At 45.9% G+C, this 27,398-nt stretch overlaps 1 protein-coding gene across 1 annotated transcript in view; it reads left to right on the plus strand.

Annotated features, from left to right (window-relative positions):
• Positions 1–27,398, plus strand: part of CCT6A (chaperonin containing TCP1 subunit 6A) — a 1,157,445-nt gene that overhangs the window by 557,522 nt on the left and 572,525 nt on the right. The window contains exon 6 of the mRNA XM_044054211.1: positions 8,787–8,897. Within this exon, the coding sequence (XP_043910146.1) occupies positions 8,787–8,897 (111 nt within the window). The remainder of the gene's footprint in view (positions 1–8,786; positions 8,898–27,398) is intronic.

Below are 27,398 nucleotides of genomic sequence, written 5' to 3' on the forward strand. Positions count from 1 at the left end.
CCTCATGGACATGGGGGCCATTCAACAAGTACCAGAGCAAGAGCAGGGGCAAGGATTTTACTCAACCGTTCTTGGTACCCAGAAAGGAGAAGGCCTGGAGGCCAATACTGGACCTATCTATGTTGAACACATTCCTGGATTTACCAAAATTCAAGATGTTGACTTTACAACAGCTTCTGCCCATGCTGGGCAAGAACACTTGGCTTGTGACTTTAGTCCTGAAAGAGGCATACTTGCATGTCCCAATCAGACAAATATGCAGAAGATACCTCCGATTCAAGGCTGGCTCAATGCATTACCAATTCTCTGCACTGCCCTTTGGCTTACCTACTGTGCCCTGGGTCTTTACAAAGTGCCTAGCACCAGTAATTGCATTCTGCAGACAGAGGAATACAAATATATCCTTACTTGGACGACTGTCTAATTCAAGCAGATAACAAGAATATTCTTCTACAGCATCTGGCATTTGTGAAAAGACTTCTAGCATGCTTGGGGTACACAGTCAACGAAAATAAATCAAAACTAGTACCCACTCAAGAGATAATATTCCCGGGTGCAAGCTTAAATACAACTGTCCAGATGGCTTATCTCACGCCAGACAAGGGCAACTGACTACCTATTTCAAAATGTTGGCAACAAAAGCCCAGTTATCTGCAAGAATAATTCTGCAGGCTTTGGGCTTCATGACATCCTGCATCCTACTAATTCCATATGCAAGACTGCATATGAGGAAACTTCAGTGGTACCTAAAAAGTGTTTGGACTCAACATTGGCACAGCCTGGAAACTGATTACTCTCATTCCCTGCCTGCAACAGGAGTTTCGATGGTGGGCAAAGGCTCATCACCATAACAAGGGACAGCCATTCACATTACCCCCAGCCAGGCAGACACTAACAATGGATGTATTAGGTTATACCTGGGGGGCCCACATGGCAGGAAGATGCATTCAGGGCTCATGGACCTCAAACCAAATGCATCTACATATCAATCAAAAAGAAATGCTAGCAGTTCAAAATGCCCTGACAGCCTTCAAGGACCTACTTCATCCAGGACAGCTTCTGATAAAGACAGACAACACCATGGTCATGTGGTATATAAACAAGCAGGGGGGGGGCACACATTCTTACCCCCTTTGCAGAGTAGCCATGGCTTTGTGGTACACAGCATTGACTTATCAAGTACATCTGCAGGCACAATTCCTGCCAGGAAGGAAAAATACTCTGACAGACTAAGCAAAAACCTCATGGATCCCCACAAGTGGCACTTGGATCCACAAGTCTTCAGCATGATAACAAGGAAATGGGGATGCCCAGGCATAGATCTATTTGCCTCCCCTCACAACTACCAACTAAAAAGATTCTGCACAAGGATTTATCACAGACAAGCATGGAAAGTGGATGCCCTATCTTTCAGCTGGAAAAACCCATCAGTATATGCATTTCCCCCCTCTGCCTCTCCTCCCCAAGGTACTCCTAAAGGTCAGACAGGAGAAGCCAAAGATGATGCTGATTGCCCCAGACTGGCCTTGCCAGTACTGGTATCCAATATTAAAGAGCTTGTCTCAATGCCCAGCTTGGACCTTACCTCAAATACCTCATCTACTGTCCCAACAAAACAGTCAGATCCTGCACAGCCAACTCAGAACTTTAAATCTGACAGCATGGTGAATAATGTAGTCATACAAAACACACCTCTCAGTAAAGCTGTGATGGATGTCATTATGGAAGCCAGAAGGCCTAGTACTAGAAAATCGTATGTTGGAAAATGGAAGAGATATTCTGTGCCTGGAACCAGGCACAAGGAGCTGATAACAGCTGTGCCAAATATTACTCAGATTTTACAATATTTAACTGAGATGCTGGACAAAGGTCTATCTTTTTCCTCTATTAAGCCTGCCTGCCCCTGTGGGAGTGGTTACTGACTTGAAACTGTAGTTTTATTGGCCATTTTGGGTCAATTCCAAAACTCCTTCATCTTCCTCTCTTAAAACCTGGTTGCCTCGTGGTTTTGGCGTCTTTTCAGGCTTGTTGGCTGTTGGTGAAGCACCCACCAAGAGGAGAAAACGCCGAGAGAAGAAAGGAGCCACTTTTGAGATTTTAAGTATTTTTCCTCTGTTTATTTGCTAAGATTTTCTGCATAGCTGCCTATTTTGAGCATTTTCTGGCTTGTTAAACTTGATTTCTGCATTAGTAACTGTATTTAGAGCACAACCTAGAGCTGTTTACTGAATTTCCTGTTTGCACTTATTTTTAAAATTTTTTTTTTTCTCAAAACTTGCATTTTATCTGTCTTTGGCCTAGCACTCTTGTGTGGGGTCATTTACTGCACTGTTATAACTTGTTAATACTTGTGAACCTCTGCTATCTCTGAAAAAAACAAAAAAACAAAAAAAATCTTGCTTTCCCCCCACTTTTCTGAGATTTAAAAAAGTTCAGTTACAGGCTTGCTGTTCTTGAACTGTTTGTAAGTTTCTGTGAGGCCATTTTTTGCTTGAGCTAAAGGGAAGTCTCTCTGATCAGTGGCAGTGAAAAACATTGAGCAGCCTGCCTGCCCCTGTGGGAGTGGTTACTGACTTGAAACTGTAGTTTTATTGGCCATTTTGGGTCAATTCCAAAACTCCTTCATCTTCCTCTCAAAACCCTATTTTGCTCGTTTTTGTGCGTAGCGCAACAGCGGGCAGCGCCGCCTAATTGGGTTTAAATTATTCCTGGCTCCACAAAGTCTGCTCTTCACTTTTTCCCTTAGAACTGTTGTATCTCTCAATTTAAACACCATATTCTCATTCTAAGGCCCTTCACTGGTCCAATTAAGTAATCCTACAAGTTAGCACTATTAAACCATAAGCACTACTTACTCTTGTACTCTCTACGATTACCCTGTCCCCTATCGGTCCGTCTTAAATTCAGTTTCCCTATATTACTCTAGCATGTCCAAAGGTCAGTCAATGGTTTCCTCTCCAGTCCAGCTGGTGAATCTGGGAATTTTGAGGCAATGTTACAACTGTCTCATGTACACGGACAACCCTCTCCTCCTCCAAACAGGTTCAAATATATGTGAGAGATGCAACTATTTAGCCAAACTGGAGGCTGAGCTCTCTCGTCTCAAAACTGGTGTAACCAGTCAGGAGGAGAAGGTAACCTCACACAACACAATTCCAGTATCACATAGTCCCACCACATCAGCGAACCAAACACATAAATACACAAAAACATACTCGGAGGCTCTAAATAAAAATCTACCTAAGCAACAGAGACCTCCAAAGCAGACATCCAAGCAAACGCTACTTCAAAACAAAACACACACAACACATAGCCCACAAAGTCAGTGTGCCAAGCAGCCACAGCCCTTAAGGCTGAATAACACACCTGATACTCTTGTAATAGGTGACTCTATTGTCAGACACACTGACGTCCCACTCACCAGGCTGAATAAAGAGAAGGTCACGGTGAGCTAACTGTCTGGTTCTAAGATCCGCCACATAACGCAAGCACTCAGGTCACTCCAAAGCAAATACAAATATGACTCATGTCATTGTACATGCTGGTGTGAATGACCTGAGACGTACCTCCCTGGACTACATGAAAAGAGACATGGAGGAGCTCTCTGATCATGTAGCCCAGGCTGGTATGACCCTGACCTTGAGCAGCATCTTACCCTCACCTAGAATGATGCCACAGTACAAAGACAAAATGATCAATTTTAACAATTGGCTAAAATTTTGGTGTCATTCAAAGGGGATCCAGTGTCTGTCAGCCTGGGATGACATGCTCGACAAGCCACGTTGCTTCGCTAGGGACGGCTTGCACCTGTCACCACTGGGCTTTCGGATATTGGCAAAGGCTCTTGCCACCCCCATAGTGCCTTTTTAGGCAAGGCTCAAAAGTCAAACCCACCCCCATAGACAGCACAAGGAACAAGAAACTAAGGGTAATGCTGCTAAACGCCAGAAGTCTTAACCTCAAGATGCACGCACTCGAAGCTCTCCTTAGTATGGAGAACATGGATATCTGTGCAGTGACAGAAACCTGGTTCAAGGCTCCAGAGAGCACCCCAGCACTACCAGGCTATACCTCATATCATGCTTTTCGGCCCCAAAACCCGGACCGAACCACAAAAGGAGGGGGAGTTTCCATATTTATCAAGGATATCCACACCTCCAGGTTAGTGGCATTGCACGAAGTATCAGAGACCATCCATGTGCAACTAACAGTGGGCAAGACTGCTTTTCAGTTTATAGCATCCTACAGACCACCCTCTCAGTCAGGAATCCCACTCTGCTTTCCTGAAAACATTGGAGAACATGAAGATCTCTCAGAACAGCAGTATATTGGGCGACTTCAACTACCAAACATTGACTGGGAGCACTACTCAAGCCCCAGCACCTTAGCCCAACGGTTCCTGGAAATTATAAACTCAGATGCTATGGAACAACTAGTCACCACTCCCACAAGAGGGGACAACATTCTAGACCTGATCATTACCAACATGGGGACTCTATGCTCCACACCAGAAGTATATCCCTCATTGGTAAGATCAGACCATAAATTAATTTCACTGGATGTCCACATCCCGACCCCACCCCCCAGCCCAGAAAACCACAGTGAAAAACTTCTCAAAAGCGAACTTCTCACTTCTTAAAACTGAAGTGGAATCCTTCAAGGCCCCAGGGCCAGTGGAAACCGCCCAAACTGCAGAATCCTATATAAACGCATTCTACGGACATCTCCAGGAATGCATGGATCATGCTATCCCAAACAAAACCAAGACCCAATCATCCAAAGGCAGGTGTCCAGTCTGGTGGACCCCTGCCATAAATAAACTGTACAACAGGAGGAGGAAGCTACTACATGATAGAGCAAAATCCCTAATAGGGAAGGCATCCCTGATCAGTACTAGCAAAAAATTACAATCCCTCATAAAATCCTCCAAGGCCAGCTTCGAGAGAAAAATTGCACAGGACACCAAAGACAATCATAAGGCTTTTTTCAGTTATGTTAGAAACCTGGGATGCAACTCCCAGACTTGTTCTGAGTTGATTCTAAATAACAAAAAAGTACACTGAACCCACAGACATCGCCAATATCCTGGCAGACAGGTTCAGTGCAAACTCACCCCCCCCCTCCCCAAAAGAACAAGTATCTATCCCAACAGAGGGCTGCCTCCCAAACATCTCTGATGCTCAGGTGAAGGCTGCCCTCTCCAAAGCAAAAAACACTGCTTCCATGGGACCAGATGGCGTCCCAGGTTGTGTCCTACATGAACTCCAATAGGAACTACTCCCTCAAATAAAACAGCTATACAATCTCAGCCTCACTACAGGATATGTGCCCACAGAATGGCGTACAGCAACAGTGGTCCCACTCCACAAAGGTGGAGCCTCTACCGACCCTGGAAACTATCGCCCCATAAGCCTGACTAGCTTAGTCTGCAAGGCTATGGAGAGGATCATCATGGAGCTCATAAACAAAGACATTGGGGACCTACAGACACTAGATCCTACCCAGTTCGGCTTTGTCAAGGGCAGATCCTGCCTTTTGAATCTGGTTGACTTCGAAACAGTCACCAAAGCCATAGATGAAGGGAAGGTAGTCCACACAGCCTATCTGGAACTTGCAAAGGCATTTGACACAATACCCCACTCGGGCATCATAGATAAGCTATCCAGCTTAAATATAAACCCCTATGTCACAAGATCGGTCGCAAACTGGCTCAAAGACAGAACCCACAGAGTGAGAGTTGCTGGAGCCATGTCTGACTCGAAACCAGTCACAAGTGGCGTCCCACAGGGTTCTGTCCTGGGACCACTCTTGTTCGGTATATACTTTTCCGAGGTACAGGCAAACGTGGGAGGACTATGGCTCACCATGTTCGCAGACGACTGCAAACTGGGTGCCATAATCAACTCTCCAGCTGACACAAACATCCTTCAAAAAGGTCTCAGAGACAGATAACTGGTGCCAGCGCCATGGTTTAAAGCTAAATGCCAAAAAATGTATAGTCATACCCTTTGGCAAAAACAATGTGCCCACAAATTACCACATAGGCGGAAACCCATTAAGTACAGAGAAAGTTATTGGGGACCTGGGGACCCAAGTTGATAGCAATCTGTCCTTTGAAAACCACATTGCCAAAGTGGTTAGAAAGTCATCTAGATCAAGAGAGGTAATCGTGCCCCTTTATTTTTCCCTCATCAGGCCCATCATAGAATGCAATGCCCCTTTTGGGATGTACCTTACCCGACACCTGCAGCAATTAGTAAGACCCCAAAAGTATCTCACCAAGAGGATCAAGGGTCTCAAACAGATGTCATATGCTGCTTGGTTAAAAAAACTCCAGCTGTACTCGTTGCATACCGCCTACTTCGAGGCGATCTATGCCTGACATACAAAGCTATGTCAAATCCAGAATTAATGGACATGCTCCACCTCAGTAAATCTAAATCCCTTAGGGCCACACTGAGGGACTTGAACCTCAGCACAGAAATAAATAGAACTTGCTGGAGGGACAGGTTCATAACCCAGAGGCTCCCTTCGCTCTGGAATAGAATTCCAGTTCATGTGAGGCAGAGCACCTCACTGAATCTCTTCAAGAAGAATCTCGATAGGTGGATGGGGGATCATAGGTTTGTCCCAGGGATTACTCCCATGTCACTATTAGACAGAGGCACAGTAAACTAAACCTTAAAAAGGGCACAGTATACTCAAATCAAGGGGTGGCGTAAGCCATAAATAATCGGGCTCGGCTTATAATTGCCTCAGGGCAAGCAGAACCTATGAAAATTCATGCCTCTGCCATTTCGGCTCATTACAATGTAGAGCCACCAATCTTTTCTCATCCCTTATTAAAGCAGTACCTCAGAGGAGCCAAAAATTTAAGACCTCCAAGGAGATCAACAATGCCCGCATGGGACCTTCACTATGTCTTGGAAAAACTCACCCTGCCTCCTTTTGAGCCAGCTGCTACTGCTGATATAAAGTTTTTATCTTGGAAAACAGCTCTGCTCCTAGCAATAACTTTTGCAAGACGAGTTTCAGAGCTACAGGCACTCTTTGCTGTGGAACCTTTTATCCAGACAGGGTCCCTCTGAGGACAAACCCAACATTTATGCCTAAGGCGGTGTCCAGTGTGGCTCTCAACCAAACTATTCACCTGCCAACCTTTTATCCAAATCCACAGAATAAGGGGGAGAGAATTCTGCATTCTTTGGACAGAGCAATTACTAGTGGCATATGCTGCAGGATCACAAGGAAAGGCCATCTCAAAGCAGACTATTTAAAAGTGGATAGGCCACTGCATTCATTTCTACTATGTACACCATGGCAAGCCAGTACACAAGGGCATTAGGCCACACTCAACCTGAGCTGCAGCCACTTCAGCAGCCTTTCTCAGGGGAGTACCTGCCAAGGACATTTTAGAGGCTACTACTTGGAGTTCAGTGCACACCTTCACAAAGCACTATCCTCTGCCATTCTACTCTAAATCCAGGGCAGGCTTTGCCACTGCAGTTCTGCAGGGCCTCATAGCCGCTCCTAATGCTGTTTAGCTCCAGCCCCCCAACCTTAGCTTTGGGACTCTACCCAAATGTAATGACTGCAACAGTGAAACACGAAGAACATAGTACAGTTGTGTACATTTACCATAAATGTAGATGTTAGTGTATTCACTGTTGCAGTCCAGGTTTCCCACCCACCATCCCCCTTTTTCTTCTGATGGAACCTATCTTTCCTTCTCTTATTTATACAACCTATGTGGCGTAATTTGCTTGTAGAAGAAGGTAAATTTTATATTGGTGCATGTAATTATACATATCTAAATTATGGCAACCCTCTTGGGGGGCACTTGACATCAGGGGCAAGAAAAACTAAAGAAAATGGCGTTGGCCGCTTATTTTATGGGTGGCATCGACCGACGCAGGACCCAAGAGTTTGGAATTCAGACTGGCTGAGGGCAACCTGCTAGCAGGATTACCCAAATGTAATGACTGCAACAGTGAATACACTCTATAACATCTACATTTATATGGTAAGTGTACACAACTGTACTTTCCATACCATATAATTGCTTCCCATTGTGGGGGCACCTGACATCTGGGGCAAGAAACACTGATGTAATGGCGTTGGCTGCATTTTTTTATACCCCTGACGATCTGACGTCATGGAAGAAGCGACAGCATCCGCAGAAATCCAGAGACTGTAGTATTCAGGCTGGCTGAGGGCTACCTGCAGGCAGATAACCCAAATGTGATGACTGCAACAGTGAATACACTCTAACATCTAAATTTATGGTAAGTGTACACAACTGAACTTTATAGTTGGCTAGACAATTGTACTCTCTTACTTTTCTCCGTTGTTGTAGTAGGGTATGGGTATCCAAGCAGGTCAGAACTTTTTTTTTTTTTTTTTGCATCATTTATTAACATTTTTGTGTTAAAAACAAAAATGCTTGTGGGAATGCATTTCAAGTTACCTTGCAGAAAGTGATCATTTCTGATTCAGCTTGCAACATTTTTATACTCTTTTTCAGTCTAATTTTCCATTTCCTTTACATATAATCTTTTTCTCTATTTGAATTCTGCATAAATGCATATATTAGTGTATGCAATAGTAGCGTATTTAACTTTTTTTTATGTACATTAAGATATTGGGAGTTTCTGTGAAGGAGTTTGCTGCTATTAACTGATTGGAAAGAAAGCTAGGCTGGTTTTTGTGCTTATTTTGAACTTTGTTATTAGGACAGTGATATAAAAGCCATAAAAATTGAGTGTCAGACCTGTTTGGTTTTGCAGTTTGATTCGAGGCCTAGTTCTGGACCATGGTGCGCGACATCCAGATATGAAGAAGAGAGTTGAAGATGCATTCATCCTAGTTTGCAATGTTTCCCTGGAGTACGAAAAAACGTAAGTGTTAAAGGTGCAAATGACCTACGGCTGTGTTTCTGAATGTGTTTTAACTTGCTGCTGTGATACTGATAGATTAGAAGGAATACATATTGGGTGATGTAAATATAGACTGGAACAAAATCAACAACCCTAACTCCATGTCAGTCAATCTATTTAACTACACTCAACTTACTAACACCATCACCAGACCCAACAAAACCAACCCCCCAGGCTCCATACTAGACTGGATCCTAGTATCTCATCCCAATAAAGTGATACAATCTGGTGTCATACCAGACCCATTAGGAGACCACCTCTCTGCCTTCACCCCATCGAGCTTCCCACACTCCCACCAGTTTATCCACACTCTCTAACTTTAACCCTACTACTTTCTCTGATTCATTCAGGAATACCAATTGGAACCCCCTGAAAACTGTCTTTCATTAGACTCTGCTGTTGACTTTTTCAATTCAACTTTCTTAAATGTCCTGAACTCCCTAGCTCTAGTAAGAACAAAAGAGTAAAAACTAAGACCACCCTGTGGCTTACCATAGACGCCAAAAAGATTATGCTACAAAGAGAGAAAACCTGGAAAACATACCTCCAAACTAAACAACTAGACATCTTACTTAAATACAAACAACTAAGAAACCTTGCCAAAAAACAAGTTATCAAAGATAAAAAGTCCTACTACATCAAAATGCAAATAAATCATGCAAAAAACCCCAAACAATTTTGGAACTGTCAACTTTCTCCTTAGGCCGGGTACTAAAAACAATCCCTGCCCCAACACCAGTAAATCTGACCTTGAAATTGCCTCACTATTCAACACCTTCTTCACCACTTCTATTGCTGAGCTAACCAAGACCTTTAAGAACAACAACCCTCAACCCCACCCCAACCAACCCCCCCCCACTTTCAAACTCAGACCCATCTCCATCTACCAAATAAACTACTCTCTAAACTAAAGCCCCCATTCCCTCCTCCTCCTTAAAAATAGCCTCCAATGGTATTGCTTTCCCTATTAGCATCCTGATCAATAGATCCCTACTTGAATCCTATGTACCCAAACTGTGGCGCTCTGCATATATTCTTCCACTTCACAAGGGTGGCAAAAACTGTCACGTATCTAATTTCCTCCCCACAGCCATCCATTCCCCTTTCTCTAAACTCCTTGAAAAATGCATGCACCTTCAGCTCTTGCCATTCCTTACCAAACACCAGCTACTCTCTCCTACCCAACACGGCTTCTGCCCTGGACATAGTACCAACATCGCCCTTCTCTCCTTTTTGTATACTGTCAATTTAGCCCGTAACTTTGGTAATTTACTATCCTCAGTTCTGCTGGACTTACCTAAAGCTTTTGATACCATCTTCCACACCCACCTTCTAAATCATCTAATTTCAATCTCTCCCACAAAACTCTCTCCTGGTTAGCCAGCTATCTTTCTGACAGGTCCTAGGTTGTCAAATTGGGCTAGGGCACCTCCACCTTCCATCCTATCCCCACTGGAGTACCCCCAAGGATCCATACTTGGCCCAGTTCTATTCAACATCTTTATTAATGACTATTACAAGGCCATACCCAATACTAAAATTGTTCAATATGCTGATGATTCTACTTTGATCTGCTGCGCCTCCAACTTAACAGATCTCCAGCTACTGACATAAACAGCCTTCTCAACTACCGATAACTGGATGCTCCAAAATCACCTCTCATCAAATGCTAACAAAACTAAAATCCTTCTTTTCTCTCCTCCTAAGTCCTCCCCTATTGATAAAAACTCATTCCAAATAACCAGCCATAACAACTCCATTTTAGAGGTCGTTCCCTCCCCCAAACTTCTTGGTGTAACCATTGATGAACACCTAAATTTAATACTCTCTCCCAGCTAAACATAAAGAAAACCCACATAAAACTCAGTCTACTTTATAGAAACAACCACGTCTTCTCTCCTGCTACCAGACTAACTCTTGCCACTACTTTATCTCCTTCACTCTCTATTGTATGGCACCCCCTCTGCTTACTAATTTGTCCTTCTCACTATCCTCCAAACTAGAAGTATGTTAAAATAAAATCTCCAGGTTTGCTACCAAAGCCAAATCTTCCTCTCATCACTGTTCCTCCCTTCACTCATTAAACTGGTTTGAACTCCATAACCGACTTGACTTTCTCCAAATCACGTCTGCCTATAGACTACTATTCCAACCTAAGTGCCCTGCACTATCCAATATCCTACAACCATATACTCCCCATAGGACAGTTAGATCTACCCACCAAAACCTAATCACCATCCACAAGCCCAAGCACCCAGCTGGTCAACTTCTGCTTTCCTTCACCTTAGCCAAAAAATGGAATGCTCTTCCCTCCACTCTTAGGACCTGTGATAACCTCAAAAACCTTAAAACTCTTCTTCATTCTCACCTTTACCCAAACAGGAAATGTAACTGTACTCTTCACCCTATGCCTCTCAAGGTCTCCTCCATTTTTACTCCTGGCTATCCTCTCACCTAGCTAACCTTGCTCATTTGTATTATGTATAAATAACTATACTGTAAAATCTAGCCTCAAGGCCATTTGCCTATCTTTTACACCTAAACAAAATTGTAATTGTTTTTCTTTGAGTGCTACCTATTTGTCAGTAATGCAAAGATGGTTCATCGTGTTACCCTGCTGCAGTCATCACACTTGGGTTATCCTGCTGTCAGGCGGTCCCGCAGTCGGCCCGAATTCCAAAGTCTTGGTCCGGCGTCAGTTGCTGTCGCTTCTTCCCTGACGTCAGTGCACCTGGGGTATATCAGAGGCAACCAACGCCATTTTCTTCAGTCTTTCTTGCCGCGTGGTGCCCGAAGCAGAAGCAGTTCGCAAGTGCCAGTCAACAGACACCTGAGATTTTCGAATAGAGTTTCAGTCCGAAGTCTTCAAAGCTAAGTATCCCGTTGGGGAACCTTTTCTTGCCTCAGTCCGATGTCAGAAAAAGTTAACAATTGCATTTCTTGTGGGAAGCAAATACCTCAAGGACTTTTATTCTTTTTGTATACCTTGCCTAGGGCCCAGACCACGACGTCACTGGTTGTCGGTTTTGTGCTAGGTTCAATAAGCAAACTATTAAGCGACACTTTGATTTCACACGACACTACTTTGGTAGGAAATTTAATTATACTATGCTGTCGGAGCAACCGACTATTGGCGTGCATAAAAAAACGCAAAGATAAAGGCAGCCTAGATCCAAGCCAGACTCAGAGCCCTCAGCTAGGCCGGTCGCCGGTTCTCCGGTTTTCAGTGAGGCGCCTACGCAGCCCCTGGCTACTGCTGAATTGGCTCCCCAGACCGCTTCGGATTCTCCAGCAGAGAGTTCTAGGCCGACGCAGCCATTTTCTGTAGGCCCTACTGATGACATTGCAGTAGGAGAAGCCGGTGCTGTAGAAACACCTTCGGTTTCTGAAGGTGTCTTCAGACCGACTACTCTCACCATAAAATCTTATGCTAAGCTTAAGACTCCTCTAAAACCTAAAAAGACTACTCTTCAGGTCAAGGCCCTATGCCTAAGAAACAGATGTTTAAAATGGCTGAAGATTTAATTTCTTTGATCAGGCCCCCCCCCCCCGAAAAAAGGCCTAGACAAGAGGAGGATTATGCCTCCTCTGATCAAGTGTCTGTTTCCTCAGGCTCCTCTGAGGAACAGGATTACTCCTTTCCCCCTTATGAAGATTCTGATGCTGAAGAATCCATTCCCTCAGCTTCTCCCCCTGAAGATTATTCCTTTGGGGAAACCTTACATACCATGAGGTAACATTTCCACTGGGAAGGTCAGGACTACTCCGACTCGAAGAAAAGGCTCCGAGAGTTTCTTTTACTCCCCCAGCACAGACCCCTTGCTATCCTCCCAGTTTTAGACATTGTGGATGATGTTTTCTTAGAATCTAGACTAAATCCAGATTCTGTGCCTCCTGCTCCAGCCAAACCAGATAGATACTATAGAGTGCCTGACTCACACAAATTCATATACAAAAGCCCTGTTGCTGATCCAGAGACAATCTCCCAGGGTCCCAAGGGGGCTAAGGCTTCTATGGCTCAAAATCCTGTACTGTCTGAAAGGGACTCCAAAGCACTAGATAGGGTGGGGAAGAAGGTTTACACCTCAGCTACTCTAGCTGTGAGAGCACTAAATTGTCAATTTCACATGCTTAAATACCAGCAGTTCCTAATGTCTCAAATAAAACAAAAGATGGGCACGCACCCTCAACAGTCTGAATTCAAGGAAATGCAGGATCTTTTGCATGCAGCTGAACAGGTGGGCAAACATACTTTACAATGTGGTTTTGATGCCTTGGAAGCTTCCTCTAGAGCATCTGTTACTGGGTATGTTATACATGGGCATGCGTGGTTAAAGGAACAATCTCTGCCTGATCATGTTAAAGCAAAGTTACTAGATGCACCCTTACAGCAGGATGTCTTATTTGGGGTTAAAGCAGAGGAGGTTTTAAAGAAAATGGAGGATAAGGCAAAATCTATGCAGATGGTCAAAGATTTCTTACAAGTACAGCCCCCACGCTTCAGCAGAAATTGGCCAACAAAAAATTGGTCCTTTCCAGCTTCTGACAGACCACAGAGGGGTAAATACAGGTGCCCAAGGGGCAGAGGACAAGCACAAATCCCTTACAAACCTCACCAGTGGGGCACTGCAACACAGAAGGGAGGTGGAGACAGGCCCCAAACTACTAGAAGGCAAACACAATGACTTATACCTCAAACTGCCAAGCAAAACTCTCTTGGCAGCTCCCTTGGGAGGAAAATTAGCACTTTTTGCAGACAACTGGCGCATCGTCACAAAGGACAAATGGGTCCTAGACATTATCTCACAAGGATACAGATTCCATTTCCACATCTTGCCAAGGATAAAAGGAATGCCAAACCTTCCACAAAATCAATGGGCAGAGGCACAAAAACAAATTGCAGCTCTCATGGACATGAGAGCCATTCAGCTGGTACCTACACAGGAGCAAGGCCTAGGATTTTTACTCAAGGCTCTTTCTAGTCCCCAGAAAGGACAATGCTTGGAAACCCATTCTGGACCTTTCAATTTTAAACACCTTCTTACAAGTACCCAAATTCAAGATGCTAACGCTACAGCAGCTTCTTCCCATGTTGGGCAAGAAAGCTTGGCTAATAACGTTGGACCTCAAGGAGGCATACCTGCATGTCCCTATCAGACAAAATTGCAGAGGATACCTCAGTTTGATTGCAGGTTCAACCCATTACCAATTCTCTGCACTGCCCTTTGGCTTATCTACTGCGCCCAGGGTCTTCACAAAATGCCTGGCACCAGTAATTGCATACTGCAGACAAAGAGGAATTCGAATATACCCATACCTGGACGACTGCCTCATCCAAGCAGAAAGCAAGGACATTCTCTTACAACACCTGGCTTTTGTAAAACATCTTCTAAGTTGCCTAGGGTACACAGTAAACTAAAAGAAATCAAAACTAGTGCCCTCACAAAATATGACATTCCTGGGTGCCAGCTTGAATACAACAGCCCAGATGGCTTATCTGACGCCAGACAGACAACTACAATTAACTCAATACTTCAGAACAGAACAATGGCAACAAAGACCCAACTCCCTGCAAGAAAAATTCTGCAGGCCTTGGGCTTCATGGCATCTTGCATACTACTAGTACCATTTGCAAAACTGCATACGAGGAAATTACAATGGTACCTAAAAAGCGTATGGACTCAACACAGCCACAGCTTGGAAACAATGATACCTCTCATTCCCTGCCTTCAACAGGAGTTTCTATGATGGTCACAGGCATGTCACCCCAACAAGGATCAGCCTTTCACCTTACCCCCCGCCAGGCAAGCTATGACAACAGATGCATCAGACTATGCCTGGGGGGGCACACATGGCAGAACGGTGCATTCAAGGCATATGGACTGCAGATCAAAGGAATCTGCACATCAATCAAAAAGAAATGCTAGCTGTACAAAATGCTCTGACAGCCTTCAGGGACCTCTTACATCCAGGACAGCTTATCATAAGGACAGACAACACAGTAATGTGGTACATAAACAAGCAAGGGGGTACACACTCCTACCCTCTATGCAGGCAAGCAGTGACCTTGTGGAACACAGCACTGGCTTACCAAGTTCAATTACAAGCTCAATTCCTGCCAGGAAAAAAGAACACATTGGCAGATGACCTAAGCAGAAACATCATGGATCCCCACAAGTGGAAACTGGATCCACAAGTATTTGCAATGATAACTCAAAAATGGGGGCTCCCAGATATAGACCTATTTGCCAGCCCCCAAAACTATCAACTAACAAAATTTTGCACAAGGACTTTTCACCATCAAGCTTGGAAAGTGGACGCACTCTCATTCAGTTGGAAAATGCTGACAGTATATGCCTTTCCTCCATTACCCCTTCTCACAAAGGTGCTGCTGAATGTCAGGATGGAGAGACCCCGAATGATGCTCATTGCCCCAGACTGGCCACGCCAGCACTGGTACCCACTATTAAGGAATATGGCCCAGTGCCCACCATGGATTCTACCACAAATTACCCATCTGCTCACACAGCAAGATAATCAGATTCTACATAGCCAGCTCAAAACCTTAAACTCGGCTGCATGGCAAATCACCTAAGCAACCAGCCAGTTCCTCTCTCACAAGCTGTTATGGATGTTAATTCTGGAGGCCAGGAGGCCCAGCACCAGGAAAGCCTACTCAGACAAATGGAAAAGGTTTTGTGCCTGGAACCATGCTAAAGGCCAAAATACCCTTCAGCCTGACATACCTCAGATTTTGCAATATTTAACTGAGATGTTACACAAAGGGCTTTCTTTTTCATCTGTTAAAATCCACGCCTCAGCTATTTCAGCGCACTACAACACGGATCCTCCCTTATTTTCGCATCCACTCCTAAGGCAGTTTCTCAGAGGGGTCAAAAACATTAGGCCTCCCAGGAGAGCACCAACACATACTTGGGACCTCAACTTTGTTCTGGAAAAACTTACGCTACCTCCTTTTTAGCCAGCTTTCTCAGCTGACTTAAAGTTTATGTCATGGACGACTGCCCTGCTGCTAGCATTTACTTCAGCGAGAAGAGTTTCAGAGCTTCAAGCACTAATGGCAGTAGAGCCTTTCCTCATTTTTCAAGACAGAGTTTCTCTACGAACTAACCCCTCCTTTATGCCTAAGGTGGTATTCAGTGTGGCTCTAAATCAAACCATCCATTTACCCACCTTTTCAAATCCACAGAACAAAGGAGAAAGACTCCTACATTCCTTGGACATTCACAGGCAGCTACGTTACTACTTGGATAAAACTAAGGTTTTCAGAAAATTTGAGCAGCTTTTTGTATCCTATGCTACAGCATCACAAGGAAAGGCTATCTCAAAACAGACCATTTCCAAATGGATAGGACATTGCATACGTTTTTGCTACACCCACCATGGAAAACCAGTTCCTGCTAGCATAAGGCCCCACTCTACCAGGGCAGCAGCTACATCTACAGCCTACCTCAGGGGGGTGCCAACCAAGGATATTCTGGAAGTTGCAACTTGGAGTTCAGTACACACCTTCACCAAACATTACCACTTACCACTTTACTCTAAGACTAGAGCTGGCTTCGCCACTGCAGTTTTGCAGGGCCATCTAGCCTCCTCTAACCCTGTTTGACTCCACCACCCATCCTTAGCTTTCGGATTCTACCCAAGTGTGATGACTGCAGCAGGGTAACACGATGAACATAGTACAGTTTTGTACTTACCATAAATGTAGATGTTCGAGTGTATACCCTGCTGCAGTCCAGGATGTTCATCGTGCATACAGCTGCAGTCATAACAGATGGGTTCTCCTGTCGTCAGGCGGGTCCTCGGTCGGCCGAATTCCAAAGTCTAGGTCCGGCGTCAGTTGTCGTCGCTTTCTTTCCTGATATCAGTGCGACAGGGGTATAGAAGACACAGCCGACGCCATTTTCTTCAGTCTTTTTTGCCGCGCGGTGCCCAAAGCAGAAGCAGTTCGCAAGTGCCGGTCGGCCAGCTCCTGAAATTACGAAAATTTGGAAACCGAAGTCTTTTTTAAAGCTAAGTACCCCGTTGGGGAAACTTTTCCTGCCTCAGACCGATGTCAAAGTTAACAATTGTATTTCTTGTGGGAAGCAAATACCACATAAGGATTTCCATTCCCTCTCTATACCTTGTTTAGGCCCAGACCACGATGTCTCAGGCTGTTGCTTTTGTGCTACTTTCAATAAACGCACTATTAAGCGTCGGGCGGAGTTCGCCCAGCACTTTTTTGGTAAAGCTTTTGATTATAAAATGTCATCAGAGACTCAGACTACCGTTTTGTCCAAAAAACGCAAGGACAAAGACCGACACGCGAGGTCTGCGGTCTCCACCGACACCACGCCAAAACCGACTACACGTGGTCCGGTTCTCAGCGAGGCGCCTACGCAGCCCCTGACTACCGACGACACTTCCCTGGCGGTGTCTTCTGTAACAGAGACCGCAGGTGCCTCAGCCCATACCCTGACTACAGCTACCGAAGTCACTGTGAGTGTTGAGCCTCTTAATGTGGACAGGTCCACTTCCACCCATGGTGTCTTCAGACCCTCATCTTCCTTTTCCATAAAGGCCTTTACTAAGTCCAAACCAGCCATGCATCCCAAGAGGCCTGTTGCACAGGGCCCATCTCCAGGTCCTATGCATAAAAAGCAGATGCTCAAAATGGCTGAAGATTTAATTACTCTCATCAGGGGTTCCCAACCCCCTCCGGACAAGAGACCCAGAATGAAGGAAGATTCTCCCTCTTCTGACTAGGGCTCCATTATTTCAGAACATTTCGTACTCCCCTTTTGAAGATTCTGATGCAGAGCAGTCCATTCATTCTGTATCTCCCCCAGAGGATTTTTCTTTCGGGGAAACCTTGCATACCTTGAGGTAACACTTCCATTGGGAAGGCCAAGATTTTTCAGATTCCAAGAAAAGACTTGGGGAATTTCTTTTGCTACCTCAGCATAGACCTTTGGCGATTCCTCCTGTCTTGGACATACTTGATGATGTTTACTCGGAGGCTTGCCTTAATCCGGATTCCCTGCCTCCTGCCCCAGTCAAGCCTGATAGGTACTACAGAGTTCCTAACTCACACCAATTTCTTTACAAAAGCCATAATGCTGACCCTGAAACCATTTCTCAAGGCCCCAATGGAATGAAGGCCTCTACTGCTAAGAATCCATTACCTTTCAAAAGAGAGTCTAGATCCTTAGAAAGGTGGGGAAAAAAGGTATATACCTCGGCCACCCTAGCCATGAGGGCCTTAAATTGTCAGTTCCATATGCTTAAATATCCGCAGTTTCTGTTATCACAATTAAGGAATAAAATGTCACAACCTGAACAACCAGATTTGAAGGAGTTGCAGGATATGATGCATAGTGCAGAACAAGTGGGTAAACACAACATGTTATGTGATCCTATCTCGCCTACATTCTGACTGATGGGTTCGGAGCCGATCCCTCGCTCACTGCACGCTTATGCCAAAGAGTGAAGTCTCTTATTGGCTGAGCTTACTATATCCCAGGATGCACCACTACCAGTCCCCCAGATCTCGTTTGCCGCTAACCTGCGAAGACGTGGTCTCGAGCTGGCTGAGCTGAGTAGTAAATTTACTAACTTTTTCTGTCAGTTTTTTGCTGTTCTTGTCTTAAAAAGCTGTTTTAACGGCTATTCTTCTCTTTGTGTGTGTTTGGGTTTGTTAAAGACTTGTTGTGTGATTGGGTTGAGTTTGGTTTAGGCCCCTTCATCTAGGGCCTTCCCGGTCAGTCAACCCTCCTAAAACCTTACAGGGTTTCAAAGTTCCTTGTTATTTGCGCTTTTAAGCGATAACTGTAAGCCTATTATTAGGTGGTGTCAATCAGAAAGTCAGTAATTGTATTTTTCCTGTCAAAAGATTACTGAAATTGTTTTACCATAATGTCTCAGAATCCTAGGCCTTCGGGCTTCAAAAAATGCACCAAATGTAGTTTCAAAATGTCCATCACAGACGATCATTCGCTCTGTGTGTATTGTTTGGGTGCAAAACACTTACAGGAGTCATGCAGCGTGTGTCACGCTTTTTCCTCAAGGGTCCTCCAGGAGAGGAAAAATAAACTGATTCTTAAGGGTTTAATAAAACCTTCTTTTGAAGAAGCCTTGGCATCCTCTCCTTCTCCGGCTAAAAAGAAAAGGGCGTCGGTTCCGACCAGTCCGTCGGATCCACCGCCAAAAACATAGGCAGGCCTCTCCTTCGGCTCCAAGGACTTGGAGCCGAGGACGGAACGGTCTGCCTCGATGCCACCAGTCTTGACTCCTCTGGCTTCGGAGCCGATGGCTGGGGCATCGAGAGGCGGGTCACCTTCATCGGCTCCACTGGTCTCGGAGCCGACAAAGGTCGCCCGCTCAGACACTTCCTCCTCGGCGCCGAAGTCCACCTCGGCACCGATGGAATCTAGTGTGTATTCCTTCGCCGATAGTCATCGAGTCGCCTCGGGCGGTCCCCTAGCCCTTTGAGGACGTTGGAGAGGCAGTCTCGAAAACCGTTCAGTTTCCTCTCGGTCTTCGAGGATGTCGGATTCAGATATAGACAGGGTGCTCCAAAGACTGTTCCAGTCCCCAGTCTTCCAAAAATTTGTTTCGGTTCCGACCCAGTTGGCTTCGGAGCCGATAACCCTGGCCCACCCATTGCCATTCCTCCTCCGACTGCTTCGGCTCCGGAGCAGGTGCTGTTGGAGCCGGTGGAGATCTTAGGGTCGGCTCACCTTACTCCAACCGGCCTGGTCCGAGTTTGGTACACGGACTTCTTCGGCTGGACCCGGGGTGATGTTTGGGACCTATGCTTTCGGTTCGAGCCTCCTCTCGGTGCTTCGCTGCGGGACTTCACGGCTATCATGGCCCCGGGGACCGGACACTCCCAGGATTCTGGGGGTCCGGCTTTCAGAGCCATGAGGAGTGCCTTGGCCAAGTCTTCTTCGGCCGTCTCTCCGACTTTACCGGCACCTTCCCTGGGCGTGGAGACTGGGTCTTTGGCAGTTCCCCTGTCCGTAGGCAGCGGAGCCCCTGGGCCTGAGGTTACCCCCATTGGGGGTTCCCCTCCTCCTGAGGGTTCCTCGGAGTTGTCTTCGGAGGAACTCCCAAGGAAGAGATCGTGCAAGAGGAAGCACGTGGACTCCCCCGAGTCAATTACTTCGGACACTGATCTTGATGATGCAGAGGGGTCCCAGTGTCCTCGGACGATGTCTCATTTGCAGACATCTTAGAGATCCTCAAACAACGAGGCGGCTGGATATCCAAACCCCCCTCTGCTGATGAGTCAGTGCTCCTCAAGGCCTTTGGGGCTCAGCCCTCCGCCTCCTGGGTGTCTCCGCCTTGACGAGCTTCTGGATTTAGTTTGTCAAGGGCGGAACATCCAGATACCGTGGAACCAGTCCTTCTCGTCCAAATAAATTTTTGTCTGCCCCACCGAGAAGGAGTTCCTCACTAAAGGCGTGGCTGTAGATGCCATGGTGGTGGCATCTGCTACACAACAGGACGTGGCAGAGGCTTCAACGTCCGTCCATCCTCCTAATAAGGAGTCTAGGAGCATGGACAGATGCAAGCGCACCCTGACTTCAGCGGCCTTTACTTTAAGGTCTCTGAATTATTTGGCACATTTTACCAGGCTTCAGAGGGATCTGGTCAAGGAGTTGTCAGATTCCTCTCGGTAACCTACCTGAGCAGCTAGCCCAGTCGGTTAGCTCTCAGTTGGCTATCCTTACGTCAATTTCTAACTCGTCCATGAGGCTCATTTCCTATGCGGCCCGAAGGCGGGTAGAGGCAGGCACAGGCGTCGCTCTACGGAGACAAGCCTGGCTCCGCTTGTGTCAGTTCATGGAGGCCTTCAAGTCTTCCTTCCGACGCTCCCTTTGATGGGTCCTCCTTGTTTGGACCCAAGGTTAAAGACACCCTTACCCGCTGTGAGCAAGAGGGAAAACTTTATCTTCTGTAGGTGCCCGTTATTCTACTCCCTTCGGCCTTACCCCAAGGCTAAAGGAGGGGGAAAATGTGGTTCCAAATCTCGTAAGTTTTTCCCCAACAGCAGGAAGATTCCCCTTCCAGAGGCAGAGGACGGGAAATTTTTCAGGAGACGCCGTCCCAGAGGCGGCAGAGGCCCGCAATTCTGGAGACCGCGAGTCCTTTCGTGGCTCTTCAGCCTCCCACACATCATGAGGGATTGCCCGGCTGTGCTGCTCGAGCCAGTCGCGTGTCGCTTTGCCAAGCACCTAAAAGCCTGGGAGTCAATCACTCAGGACAGATGGGTGCTTCGGATCATTGCCGGAGGTTACACCATCCCATTCACATACTCACCCCCACCGTCCAGAAAAATCCCGGACCCACCACCCAGTCAAAGGGAAATAGCAGCCGCAGAAGCTTTAAAGCTGCTAGAAAAAGGAGTCATCCAACCGGTCCCCACAGACCAGATCGGATCAGGAAATTACTCCAGGTTCTTTTTAGTGCCAAAAAGACAGGGGACCTGAGACCAATATTGGATCTCAGCAGACTGAACCAATCCGTCCACGAAATCCAAATTCGAATGGTCACGTTACAATCCATTCTCCCATTGTTGGAGAAGGATGTTTGGATGTGCTCCATAGACCTCAAGGACGCCTATTATCACATACCGATACATCAGGCGTCCAGGAGGTATCTGCGCTTCAGCCTGGGAGTCAGTCATTACCAATTTTGTGCTCTGCCCTTTGGTCTCACCACAGCCCCCAGGGTGTTCACCAAGTGTTTGGCAGTAGTGACGGCTCCCCTGAGAAGTCTTGGATTCCAAGTGTTTCCCTATCTGGACGACTGGCTCCTGACTGCCACCACCAGGCATCTACTAATGGACAACCTCAAAGCCACCATCTCCCTGGGCGCTATCCTGGGGATTACATTCAATTGGTCAAAGTCTGTCTTGCTGCCCTCTCAGCGCATAAGGTTCATAGGAGCAGAGATAGACTCAAAACTGATGCGCGTCTTTCTTCCTGCCGAAAGGATCCAAACTTTACAGAGCCAAGTTCAAGCTCTGATCTCGAGATCCAAAGCCCCAGCCAGGATGGTTCTACAAGTTTTAGGTTCAATGTCTGCCACGGTTCTTTTAGTTCCTCTGGCAAGATTGCACATGAGGATTCTTCAGTGGCTATTGTCAACTCAATGGTCCTTTCAGGATCTTCCCCTCAATCATCACATCATTATTACGGAAACATGCAAACGGGACCTTCGCTGGTGGCTTCAGACATCCAATCTAAATCAAGGAAGCCCCTTTGTTATTCCCTCTCCAGTGGTTACCCTGACGACAGATGCCTCCCAGATAGGGTGGGGGGGGCATTGTCTGGGCAGGTTGGTTCAGGGCTCCTGGCTTCCAGACGAAGCTCTTCTCCACATCAATGTGTTGGAGATGAGGGCTGTACTTCTATCCCTACAGGCCTTACGAGTTTCTTCCTCAGGGCATCATCACCATCCACACAGACAACATGTCGGTGGTCTGGTATCTGAACAAACAAGGAGGGACCAGATCTTACCCCCTTTGCAGAGAGGCCATGAGGGTGTGGGAATGGGCTGTAGCTACCAACCGCTTCTTGGTAGCGACCCACATTCCGGGGAAATCAAATATATTGGCAGACAAATTGAGCAGGACAATCCTCTCTCCTCACGAGTGGTCCCTAACGAAACAGTAGCAGCTCAGGTTTTCAGGAGATGAGGGACGCCGTGCTGCGACCTTTTTGCAACTCCACTGAACACCAAGTGCAAAAGGTTCTTCTCCTTGACTCCACATCAGGGAGTACCAGCTATGGATGCTCTAGCACAACCTTGGCCAACAGGGCTACTTTATGCCTTTCCTCCGATTCCACTTCTCTCCAAAGTCATTCAAAAAGCTTCTCAATTGGGGTCCAATGATACTGATTGCCCCATACTGGCCTCGTCAGGTATGGTTTCCTTACCTGAAGAAACATGCGGTGGACGATCCGTGGACTTTAGACCTAGTTCCGGACCTGTTAATTCATCAGTCGGGACAACAGCATCAGTCCCTTCGATCTTTGAAGTTGACAGCTTGGCTCCTCCACTTCGACTTTAGTCAGAAGTCACACATTAGACCGGAAGTTGTTCACATTTTATCTTGACCCACAAACCCACCACTAACAAATTGTACCTCAGTAAGTGGAAAAGGTTTGCTATCTGGGCTCAACTCAAGGGCTTAGACCCTATCACTGCTCCTATCCCAGAGGTTTTGAAGTTTTTAACATCCCTATTTAATCAGGGATCTTCTGTCTCTACTATTAAAGTCCAACTAGCGGCAATCTCTAAATTTCACGAGTCCATGGATCCTCCATTGATGAGCTGCAGACTGTGCAAAACTTTCATTAAAGGTGCGGGTCTGTTGAGACCCCAGTTTATCATCCTGCGCCTCCGTGGGATCTAGATTTAGTGCTTAGTGCATTGACATCTTCCCCGTTCGAACCGGCGGCTACATGTGAATTAAAATATCTGTCTTGGAAAACTGCTTTCTTAGTTGCAATTACTTCTGCAAGAAGAGTTTCAGAGCTTCAAGCCCTGTCCATTAAACCACCGTACTTGATTTTCCACAAGGACAGAGTATCTCTTAGGCCTAATCCATCCTTTGTCCCAAAGGTCTGTTCTAATTTTTGTCTCCAACAGTCTCTAGAGCTACCAGTTTTCTTCCCAAATTTCTCCAATGAAGCAGAATATACTCTCCATAAATTGGATGTTCACAGGCAATTACGCTTCTATTTAGACAGGACTCAGCAACTTCGTAAGTCAGACCAGTTGTTTGTGTCCTTCTCAGATAATAAACTGGGTATAACCATCACAAAAGCTACTTTTGCCAAGTGGATTAAAGATTGCATGACTCAGGCTTATTCTTCTTGAATAAGCAACTTACAACATCTATTAAAGCTCATTCTACCAGAGCTATGGCTACTTCTATAGCTTTTCATTCCAAGCTCGCTATATCGGAGATTTGTGCTGCGGCTACTTGGTCCAATCCGCACACTTTCATTTCCCACTACAAATGGATGTGGCATCTAAAGGACGAGCATCATTTGGTTCCACGGTACTCAGGAGTGTTTTCCAGTGAGCCACCCAGGATTCAGGTGCTAGGACGCTGTCCCATCAGTCAGAATGTAGGCGAGATAGGATCACATAACATCTTTTAGTTATGTACTCACCATAACTTCAGATGTTTGGGATCCATCTCTACATTCTAATACCCACCCTCCTTCCCCCTGCCTTGGAGATCAGAAGAGATTGAACGGTTTTGAGTTCTACTGTTTTATCTTGTTCCATCTGACGATGTTATATAAGCAGGGCGTGCATGTGTGCATGTATGCGGACAAACTAGATCTGGGGGACTGGTAGTGGTGCATCCTGGGATATAGTAAGCTCAGCCAATAAGAGACTTCGCTCTTTGGCATAAGCGTGCCGAGTCGGAGCCGAGGGATCGGCTCCGAACCCATCAGTCAGAATGTAGGCGAGATGGATCCCAAACATCTGAAGTTATGGTGAGTACATAACTAAAAGTTACAATGTGGCTATGATGCTCTAGAGGCCTCAAGTAGAGCTGCTGTTACAGGATCATGTCATTCATAGACATGCCTGGCTTAGGGAACAAACCTTGCCTGATCATGTTAAAGCTAAACTACTATAATGCTCCTTTACAAAAGTATGTATTATTTGGTACTAATGCTGAGGAGATGCTACGGAAAATGGAAGAAAAAGCTAAATCTATGCAAACTGTGAAAGCTTTTGTACAGGTACAACCACCACGTTTTAGCAGAAATTGGCCTTCAAAAAACTGGTCCTTTCCAGCCACGGACAAGCCCCAAAGAGGTATATACAGGCGCACAAGGGGCAGAGGACAATCTCAAGGATCATATAGAGGCAGACAATGGCAAACTCCAGCACCAAGAGGTGGCGAAGACAGTGCACAACAATACAGGAAACAAACCCAATGACTTTCCTTTTTGCATGCCAAGCAAGTCTCAGCTGGCAGCACCCTTGGGAGGAAAGCTGGCATTATTTTCAAAAAAATTGGCATATCACAACAGACAAATGGATCCTGGACATTATAAACAGAGGCTACAGATTTCATTTTCACACTCTTCCAAAAATGAGAGGCATGCCGAACCTGCCACACAATCAAAGGGCAGAGGCTCAAATACAAATTTCAAAGCTCATGGACATGAAAGCTATTCAAGAGGTACCTACTCACGAACAAGGTCAAGGTTTTTATTCCAGACTATTCCTGGTACCAAGGAAGGGAACCGATTGGAGACCCATTTTGGACTTACCCATCCTAAACACATTTCTACTCGTACCAAAATTCAAGATGCTCACCTTACAGCAGCTTCTTCCCATGCTGGGCAAGGAGTCTTGGCTGTTAACATTGGACCTCGAGGAGGCATACCTGCATGTCCCAATCAGACAAAGCTGCAGAAGATACCTCAGATTTCTTGCAGGTTCAATCCACTTTCAATTCTCTGCATTGCCCTTTGGCTTATCTACTGCACCCAGAGTATTCACGAAATGCCTGGCATCAGTAATTGCCTACTGCAGACTTCAAGGGATACAAATTTACCCTTATTTGGACGACTGCCTGATCCAAGCGGACAGCAAGCACATACTTCTGGAACATCTGGCTTATGTAACACGGTTATTGAATTCTCTGGGGTACACAGTCAACAAAGAGAAATCCAGGCTAACACCATCTCAGAAAATAATTTTCCTGGGTGCCAACTTGGACACAAACACCCAGATGGCCTATCTTATGCCAGAAAAACAGGGGCAACTAACTCAGTACTTCAAAATACTAGCAAATTGTACCAGGCTAACTGCAAAGAAAATCCTGCAGGCTCTGGGCTTCATGGCATCTTGCATTCTTCTAATCCCGTGTGCAAAGTTGCATATGAGGAAACTTCAGTGGTACGTAAAAAAGCTATGGTCTCAACACAGCCACAGTTTGGAAACAATAATACCACTAATCCCATTTTTGCAAAAGGAATTTCTATGGTGGGCCCAAGCATGCCAAACAAACACAGGTCTACCATTCTGCAAGCCTCAAGCAAATCAAGTCATCACAACAGACGCCTCAGACTATGCCTGGGGGGCACACATGACAGACAGGTGCATTCAGGGCAAATGGTCCCAAAAGGAAAAGCACCTTCACATCAATCAAAAGGAAATGCCAGCAGTGATGAATGCAATTACAGCTTTCAACGACCTCCTGCATCCAGGGCAATTATTGATAAGAACAGACAACACCACAGTAATGTGGTACATAAACAAACAAGGAGGAACACATTCATACCCCCTGTGCAGGCTGGCCATGTCACTTTGGAACTTGGCTCTGGAATGGCAAATCGAACTTCAAGCACAGTACCTGCCAGGTTTGGAAAACTCGCTGTCAGACAGTCTAAGCAGAAATATGACAGACCCGCACGAATGGAAGTTGCATCCTCAAGTGTTTACAAATATAATCCAAGCGTGTGGAAGGCCAGGCATAGATCTCTTTGCCTCCCACAGGAATCATCAATTGACAAAATTCTGCTCAAGGACATTCCATCCAAAGGCCTGGAGAGTGGACACCCTTTCTTTCAGTTGGGCAGCACGGACAGTTTACGCCTTCCCACCTTTGCCTGTTCTGCCCAAGGTGCTCTTGAAAGCAAGAGCAGACAGACTGAAGATAATACTGATTGCTCCAGACTGGCCAAGACAACACTGGTACCCATTCCTGAGGAGCCTAACACATTCTCCTCCCTGGACCCTACCTCTAATGCCTCTTCTACTGACTCAGCACAGCTACAAAACTCTTCACAGTCAGCTGAAAACACTCAATCTGGCTGCATGGAAAATTCCTTAACACCACAACAGACCCTACTCTCCAAGGAGGTGCAGGATGTCATTTTGGAGGCCAGGCCATCTACTAGAAAGGCTTACTCCACAAAATGGAAACGGTTTTGCTTGGAATGAGAAAAAAGGCCAGGATCCTAGAAAACTGAATTTGCCTCAGATATTACAGTATCTAGCTGAGCTGTTGAACAGTGGACTTTGATTTTCCTCCATCAAAATCCATGCCTCAGCCATTTTTGCAGAATACAACACTGATCCACCCTTATTCTCACCCACTCTTAAGACAGTTCCTCAGAGGGGCTAAGAATATAAGACCTCCAAGGAAACGACCAATACCAGCCTGGGATCTTAATTACATTCTAGAAAAATTAACATTGCCTCCCTTTGAACCAGCTGCCTCAACAGATTTGCAATATTTGCCCTGGAAAACAGCTTTCCTTCTGGCCATTACCTCAGCTCGTAGGGTTTCGGAACTACAAGCCCTCATGGCTGTGCAGCCCTTTCTAATCATCCATCAGGACAGGGTTTCCCTACGAACCAACCCGTCATTTATGCCTAAGGTAGTATCCAGGGTAGCTTTATATC

This window comes from Protopterus annectens, chromosome 13.part0 (assembly GCF_019279795.1).
Source record: "Protopterus annectens isolate FY-2018-M chromosome 13.part0, PAN1.0, whole genome shotgun sequence".
Lineage (NCBI taxonomy): Eukaryota > Metazoa > Chordata > Ceratodontiformes > Protopteridae > Protopterus > Protopterus annectens.